At 40.8% G+C, this 8,893-nt stretch overlaps 1 protein-coding gene across 4 annotated transcripts in view; it reads right to left on the reverse strand.

The window, feature by feature from the left end:
- Positions 1 to 218: 218 nt before the first annotated feature.
- Positions 219 to 8,893, reverse strand: part of MFSD11 (major facilitator superfamily domain containing 11) — a 23,092-nt gene continuing 14,417 nt past the window's right edge. For all 4 annotated transcript variants that reach the window (XM_015589675.2, XM_025046956.1, XM_006912185.3 and 1 more), the window contains 5 exons: positions 5,098 to 5,163; positions 3,602 to 3,727; positions 2,183 to 2,357; positions 1,366 to 1,501; positions 219 to 859 (listed from right to left, as the gene is read on the reverse strand). In XM_015589675.2, coding sequence (XP_015445161.1) covers positions 695 to 859; positions 1,366 to 1,501; positions 2,183 to 2,357; positions 3,602 to 3,727; positions 5,098 to 5,163 — 668 coding nt within the window. In that variant the 3' untranslated portion in view covers positions 219 to 694. The remainder of the gene's footprint in view (positions 860 to 1,365; positions 1,502 to 2,182; positions 2,358 to 3,601; positions 3,728 to 5,097; positions 5,164 to 8,893) is intronic.

The following is an 8,893-nucleotide window of genomic DNA, read 5'->3' on the forward strand; positions in this document are numbered from 1 at the left end:
TTTGCATCACGTTTTCCAGGAAAATTACTAGGAAAACTCCTCCTCCAGTAAATATGCTTGCTTTCTTATGTGTTTTTTGCTCATTCACAAATTCCTGTTTTCAAGACTTCAGACAATTTTTACATCATTTTACAATATTTTATGAGGCAGTCCTTGCTATAAACTGCAAGGTAAGAAAACTTATCAAACCATACATTTAAAGAAAAATAAAGTGCAAATCTTTTAAAAGATAAGATTCCATTTCAGCATCTCATGATTTATTTAAATGTCATTTCCAGACACATAATGTGGAGTGCCATATGCTCCCTATTATTACATAGTAACACATACTCAATACCCAGCAAGAAGCCTCATGTGACACATGGCCTAGTATTTTGAATGGAGGTAAGATTCTTTCAAAGAAACAGGAGGGAGAGGACATTTACATTCCATAACATGATTATAAGGAACTCGAGAGAGATGATTTGAAAAATATCTTTGAACAGTTACGACCGACAACACATTTCCTTATTCCACTTGTTTTAAATAGCTAGTATCTGTAAACGTGAGCACCGACTCCAGCAGACTCGGCACTCTTAATTCTTTGATTTTTCCCATACTAAATATCATCCAATATATTGTGAAAATGAAAGGTGGCTTCTCCGACCAAGCCCTGTCACTCAGCTGCTGTCTGAAGAGGCACCGGCTTCCAGGATCAAATACTTCGGTAGTCAGAGCCCCGGGCGACGATGGCGGCGGCTTCCCACTCCACGGCGAAGAACGAAACCGTTCCAAAAAACCCAAATATCACCATGACCAGGAGTTGCCAGTGGAGGAGAAGGTAGTTACTGTAGAAAAACGCCACGGCCGCACAAATGGACTGGGGACAAAGAAAACAAATCACGAAATGCACACAGGTGGCCCAGGCTCCCCAGTTAGCCCCCCGCGCGCTGTGACTGGCTGTGCCCTCGGCTCTTTCTGCATCCAGACGGCACTCATGTGTCACTAGCTCACACTCACACGTGCACGACAAACGCGTACCATAAAATCCCGTCGAGAGCTAGTGACAATCAAGTAAGCCACAACCTCTTATTTAAAATAGCATATTGTGGGAGACTGGGCATAAAACAATGTGCATGCACAGCGAGAACTGTCTGCACTACGAATGAACTCAACTCAGGCACCTAAGGACGTCCCTAACCTGAGCCGAGGACACCAGAAGGAAAATCTCTAACACAGGGTGGGAGGGTCTGGGGTCACACTGCTCACCGCTTCCAAATTCTACTCACAAATCCTTTGAAAGGAGGCTCCTGCCTTTCATTTAAGGAACATTAAGAAAACAAAATTAAAGAAAGAAAGGGACCCGCGATGTAAAGACCACGCTACCTGGACGAACTTAAAGACTGCGAAAGCGGGCGCGCTGTCCTCAGAATACAGAAGCCCCAGAATGCTGAGCAGCTGCGTATTGAAGCAGCTGTCTCCAAGACCCAGCAGGAAACTGCAGAAGATGGCAATTTCTTTGCTGAATAAAATAAATTTAGAATGAGTGTTAACAATATTTGCTAGAGCCCATTTAAAATGTAAAAGCAACACACCCACAAAAGCATTTTACTTTCAAGTTTTCAACTCTACGGAACAAGAATAAATACTGGAACTGACAGGAAGACTCTGCTTGACGAGCCGCTCACCCTCCGTCTCGCCAACGCTGGGCTATTAACTATCAGAGTGGCCCTCACATTGCGGACCCAGACAGAAATATCTGCATCGATAATGAATTTGAGAGTTGGGTGCAATGAAACAAAATTCTCCAAACTTATAGTAATGGCCGGGAAAGGACTGGCCGGCCTGCCCAGCTGGCACATTGTCCCTTGCTCCTTGCTGTTTTATCTTGAGGCTCTAAGTCCTAGAGATTTCATTGCTCACGAAAGCAGAGATACAAAACTCCAATCAGATATTTCTGTGCTCCTTCATAGATCAAGAAAAAGATTTAGTAGGGAGAAAGGTTAAAACCAACAATTACAAAAATAACGAGATTCTCTACGGCTGCCTGTTTAAACTCATTCTGGCTCCATTCACACTTGGCAGATGGCCTTATACAGAGAGCAGACTTTCAGACAAAAAAATGAACTACTCCATTTTGAATATCCAGCCATCCTATCTCTCGCCCTTCCTTAAATTACTAGAAAAATGACAGTCACTGTACCTGGGTTTGATGTAAGCTCTGCTATCGGTTCCCTCAATGGGAGCGATAGGGGCGTCCCCAGGCATGTTGAGAAATATTAAATAAAAAGCTATAAAATGCACCAGGATGCCCAAAAGCACAACCGGATTTCTACCAAAACGATTATTCTTGCTCAGCAGGCCAAAGAGGCTTCCACCTGTAAAATCAATCAAGCAGAGAACAGAAAAACCCAAGATTGAGTTAATAAATCAAAATCATGATTCTCTGAAAAACAAATCAAACGGACAAAACAATAGCTAATTTAATCAAAAAACACACAAATATACAAAATAAGAAAAAACTATTGAAACAGAAGAAATTTTAAAAGTCAGAACAGACTTCTCGGGAAGATGGAGCAACAGGGACTGGATTGACCCCTGCCTTAAAAAAAGGACAAAAAAATATGAAGCGATGGGTTTGAGGACACGGGCTTATCAGGCAACAGAGGACAGTGATCTCTGAGAGGCAGGAAACAAAGGAGGTGAGCCCTGCAGCTGTCCCTGTGACATCTGAGGAGAGGCTGCAGCGAAGGACCAGAAGGCAAGCGGAGCCCCGACGCCTTCCTGAGTTGAGGAGACAGAGCTGGGAGTCTGGGGAGACCCGGCAGCTGGAGTTCCCAGAAAGGAGAGCTGCATAGGGGGACAATTCCGGAGACCTGCAGAGGCTGCCCCCGCGTCCTCGCCGAGTGCCGATCAGCACGTAGTGTGAATCAATTAGCAGAGGCCCGGGAACGCGCCGTTAGCCGCATTGGTGCCTGGCCCTGGGCTGGCAATAGCATCTGAACCACCAGCAAGACTGGAAATCTGACAGTTCACGGCACTGGGTGCACCCAGCAGGGTCTTCCCTGAGGAGGGAGGATAATCAGCCCGTTTGAGCATGGCTCCCGTCCTGCCCGACAAATTTTTGAAAGACAACCTGAAAGAATCAGTTTCCAAGTAAACGAACTACGTCCAAGAACAAAGCTCAGGAATGTGTGTAGTACGACAAAACCATCCAGCACCCGACAAGGTGAAGGTCACGACGGCTGGTATCCGCAGTATTACCAGGCATGCAAAGCAGCAGGAAAACAGGACCCACCACGAGGACAAAAACCAGTCAAACACAGAATTATCACGTGACCCAGCAATTCGAGTCCTTGGCATCTAGCTACCCAAGAGAAAGGAAAACTGACGGGCACATAAAAACTGTACAGGTGTTCACAGCGGCGCTATTCATAACCCCAAAACCCAAATGTCCGTCAAACGGTGAATGGATAACGTGTGGTCTGTCCATACAATGAAACAAAATCGGCTAAGTGAAAGAGGCCAGACACAAGAGACCACATACTGTGTGGTTCCACTTAAAACTTCTATTATAACTATAATAAACGAACCTAACGCACAAACATTTTTTCAAACCGACCTAAAATTTCTCCAATGCCGATAAAAATGCCAGAGAGTCCAATGAGGCTCTTCTCCTCTGTTCCAAATTTATTTACGGCGCCAATACAGGTCCCATATACTCCAGAGAAGAAGGTCAATTCCAGACCTGTAGAAAAAAATCAGACTGAATTACGCATTCGTATTCTCCCTTCCCTAGTTTTTCTTCATGTCTAATAATATTTGAGCTATATACATATAAAACAAAATTCACTCAGGCTGAAATGTTACTCCCAAGCACAGCATAAGTTCACACTACATAACTGATGAAATGAAATTAGCCACAAGATGGCAGTTATCGCATATTTCAGATAAAAATATACAACTTAAATAAGCAAAGACATCCTTATATTAAAAATGGTCACTCTGTGTGTAGACAGGATAGACATAATAATTAACATAAATCTGTAATGATGAATAAGAAAGTGTTCATTACTGTTAATAGCTTTCAAAGGGACTAGGAACGTATGTTTGGAAAACCAGTACGTACATACTATCCACTTTTGCTTAAAGGCACGATAACATTTTAATTAAACCCTTTTTCCCAAGAAAAGAAATTCAAAAACTTAGGGTAAAAATTAGGGCAAATCAGTATAAGACCTGATTCCTTAACGTCAGAAACTTTAACCGAATTTTAAAAATGTTTAATAGGAGCATTTGAAATCTTGCTCCCTGGCATATGTTGTCAGTTTGGCTCAAATAAATTATGAAAATTAAAAAAAAAAATGTTTAATATTTATTCTATTTCTCCTAAAAAGGAGTTTATGCCTATGAGGCCTACGAAGACAAAAGCAATGAGTGGCATATTATAGCACCTTGAAAAGGTAACGGATTTCCTCCTCATTCTCCAGACCTAAGGTGCTCCAACAGCATCCCACTGATCACGTGACCAGCGGCAAGCCACAGAGATCATTGCTTTTTCTAGAAATTATCTTAGCCCATACAAAAATTACAAAGATTTACCCATGCTTATTTTCCACAGTGCTCCATTTTGCCCTAACATCATAAGCCCCCATGTAGAACCCTCCCACACTGAGTTTGGGCTGGCCCCTAGATTTGCTGTCACCACAAAATGCAGTGGAAGTCACGCTGAGCCAGTGCCAGGCTAAGGTTTAAGATCTGGTTGTTTCTCCTTTTGCCCTTCTCCGGAGCCCACAGCCACTAAGACGTCTGGCTGTCCTGCTGGGTCGGGAGGAGAAATCACGTGGGAGGGGGTCGAGCAGCTGGCCCGAGATGACCTGGGGAGATAGAGACCCAGCCTGGCATCTGACCCCAGCACAAGCGCTGAGGAAATGATTTTGGAAATTCCGGCCCCAGTGGCCCTCAGCACTCACAATAGTCCCCCACTGAGACCATCAGAAACACCATTCAGCTGAGCCCAGGCAATACACAGAACTGTGAGAAATAACCAAGAGTTTTGGGGCCCCTATTGTCATGCATCTACAAAAAACCGAACCGGTACTTAAATAACCACATTACCTGTATAAGCAGTTGTAATACTAAGAAGGAGCATCTCTTTGGTGACACATAACTTAAGAGACTTTTCTGTAAAAAGAAAAAAAAAAAATTAGGAGTGCTTTACTAGATTTTGATTAATCCAACAAAAATTCTAAAACATCTATCCAGCCAAAATAGCCCTTTGTCGATAATGCCAGTAAATAAATACACTGGGACAGAGGGTAATGATTCAGATTAAAATGCTTAAAGTATGAACTAAATCTGCTCTATAAATAAAATGTTTATTTCTACTGCTTAAATACATTCAAGAGTCATGTTTTCTCCAACACATTCTCTAGCTCCAATTATACAAACATGAAATGGAAAAAAGAAATAGAATCAGACAAAACAGCAGAACATTTCAAGACTTGATTAAAGGTTAGGCTATTAAGGGAGTCGACAGTTGGCAAAATGCGAACTTCCCTCAGGAGTTATCACCGAGCTGCTTTAAGACTGGACTCAGAATCACCGGGACCCTTCCGCACACAGAGCAGCTGGCATGTCACCTCCTGAGAGTCTCACTCTGGAGTTGAGGACTGAAACTTTACTCCTGCATGTTTGTTTACCATCACTTTAAGAGGTTTTTTATGTTGCTCAATTTAGTTGAAATCTGCGATGGAAAATGTATTTCTAAAAACTGCATGTTTTAACTGTCTTTCTGAACGTGCTGACATTGCATAATTTAAGGTCACTACTCTAGTATCCTAAACTAACAGTGACTGAATCCTGATTTTAGTTCTTATTCAACTGCTGGCTATGAAACTGATATAAGTCACAAAACCTCTGTTCTAAATTTCTCCATGTGCAAAAGAGGATACTTTTTTCTCTATTTTTACTCAAATACCGTCAGGCTAAAGACAATAAGATATTTCTAGCAATCATTTTCACGAACTTCAAGGAAAAAAATACATAATCATACAAAGTTTAAAACAATATTTTAATTAAAAAGTTACATTAGCAAAGCATGTTTATTTTTGAATAATCAGAAGATTTAGCTAACAGAAAGAAATTTTAAAACATAACCTCATACTATAATGGCGGATCCATGTCATTACACATTTGTCCAAACCCATAAGATGTACAACACAAGAGTGTATACTACAGACTCCAGGTGATAATGATGTGGCCATCAGTGTAACAAACATACTGCTCTGGGGGGGGGGTGGCGGGTCTTTGATAATGGGGAAGGCTGCGCGTCTGTGAGGCAGGGTGTAAACGAGAAACCTCTGTACCTTCCTCTCAATTTTGCTATGAACCTAAAACTGCTTCAAAAAATGAAGTCTATTTAAAACACACACACACACACACACACACCCCAGGATGTTTGCAGAAATCGACAAATTGATCCTAAAATTCATACGGAAAATCAAGCGACCCACAATAGCCAAAACAATCTTGAAAAAAGAACAAAGTTGAAGGACCCACACCTTCTAATTTCAAAACTTACAATATCAACACGGCAAGGTACTGCACTAAGGATAAACATATATCTAGAAATAAATTCTTACACTTACAGTCAGTTGGTTTTCAGCAAGAATGCTAACACAATTCAATGGGGGTAAAAATAGTCTTTTCAACTAATGGAGCTGGGACAACTGGATGTCCACATGTAAAAGAATGAAGTTGGACTCCTACCTCATAGTACAGATAAAAATAATTCCAAATGAATCATAGATCTAAATGCAAGAGCTAAAACTATAAAATCCTAGAACAGCAGTCTCCACCGGTGTTCACCGGTGCTCCTAAGAGAATCTAATGCCTGGTGATCTGAGGCAGAGCTGAGGCAGTGATGCTAGCGCTGGGGAGCGGCTGCGAACATAGACGAAGCTTTGCTAGCTTGCCCACTGCTCACCTCCTGCCGTGCAGCCTGGTTCCTAATGGACCAATACCGGTCCGTGGCCCGGGGGTTGGGGAACCCTTTCCTAGAAGAAAATACAGCAGTAAATCTTCGTGACCTGGGCACAGCCTTCTTAGGACACCAAAAGCACAAGCAACAACAAAAAAATCAAATTTCATCAAAAATTAAAAACTTTTGTTCTTCAAAAGTTACCATCAAGAAAATGAAAAGTCAACCTAAAGGGGAGGAAATATTTGCAAATCATATATATGTGACTTTTATTGCGAATATATAAAGAACTCTTACAATTCAATAACAATTCAATAACAAAAAGACAAATACGATTCAATAATAAAAAGACAAACAACCCAAGCAAAAAATGGGCAAAGATTTGAGTAAACGTTTCTCTAAAGAGAGAGATGCAAATGGTTTATAAGCATATGAAAATATGCTCAACACCGTTACCATTAGGGAAAGGCAAATCAGAACCAGAGACATCACTTCACACCTACTAGGACGGCTATAACCAAACAAGCAGATAGTAACTCAAGAACGTGAAGCAACTGGACCCCGCGTACACTGCTGGTGGGACCGTAACACAGAACGGCCCCTTCGGAAACAATCTGGTCATTCCCCAAAAGGCGAAACACGGAGAGCCACGTGACCCAGCAATCCCACTACTCCTCGACGTATATCCAAGAGATCTGAAAACGTGTCCCTATAAAAACCTGTAAACGAATATTCACAGCAGCATTACTCACGAGACCTAAAAACTAGAAACCCCGGGAACCTGACGACATGCTACAGCACGAACTCTGAGACCATTATGCTAAGTACAAGAAACCTGTGGTAAAAGATCACGTGTTGTCGGATTGCATTTACGTGAAATGTCCAGGAGGGGCAAATCTAGAGATGTAAAATAGATCAGTGAATGCCTAGAGCTAGGGATGGGGGTTGAGGGGAGAGAGTGGGAAGTGACTGCTAACGGACACCGGGATTCTTTGTGGGGAGATGAATAGGCTCTGAAGTTGGTTGTGGTGACGACTGCATGACTCTGCGAATATAATAAAAACCACTGAATTGTACCTGGTAACGGGGTGAACTGCATAGTATGTGAATTATATCCCAATAAAGCTATCCTAGTAAGGGAAAAAACACATAATCTAATACCTTAATGGGTCTCCTTCCAGACTTTCTGTGCTTTTTAAAAAGAAAAACAGATTCCACTATGTGTACGCTATTTCATAATTTGTTTTCACATAACAGAGCAATTATTTTCTAACATTCATAGTGATCGTTTTAATGGCTAGATCATCTATTGTATAGATGCACGAATGCCTTGCAGTTGAACATTTAAATTACTTCCAGTTTCTCACAAATACATACATCTTAGTAGTCAAATCTTGACAAAGATTCTTAATTACTTCCTGAAGATAATCCTATCAGTGGAATTGCCGGGGCAAAGGTATAAACGTTTTAAGGCTTTCGATACTGATATCCATTCTGCAGAAGGTAATACAGTGCCATGTTCTTATCAGCAGTGTGGTCTTATGCGTGTAAATACTTACCTTCCACAATGCTGAGAATCATTTTTATCTCTGGAAATCTGATAGAAATATTTAATTTGCATTTCTTACACTTAAACTATAATAATTTTTATAATTATTAATTTTTATAATTATTTTACATTTTATAATTATTTTATAATTATAATTTTTATAATTATTATAGTGTAAGAATGTTTATAATGTTTCTAAAATGTCTACTTTCTACAGAAGCGTTTGTGCTTTTCATATTGGTTTATAACAGCTCTTTATCACATACTGCAAATATTTCCTTGCCATTTTAACTTTAGTGGGTTGTTCTGAGAGACTGAAATTTTATATTTTAGGTAACCAAAGAACTGTCTTTTTCTTTATTGTTTGACAGACTTTTCTCTAC

Source organism: Pteropus alecto, unplaced genomic scaffold (assembly GCF_000325575.1).
Source record: "Pteropus alecto unplaced genomic scaffold, ASM32557v1 scaffold134, whole genome shotgun sequence".
Lineage (NCBI taxonomy): Eukaryota > Metazoa > Chordata > Mammalia > Chiroptera > Pteropodidae > Pteropus > Pteropus alecto.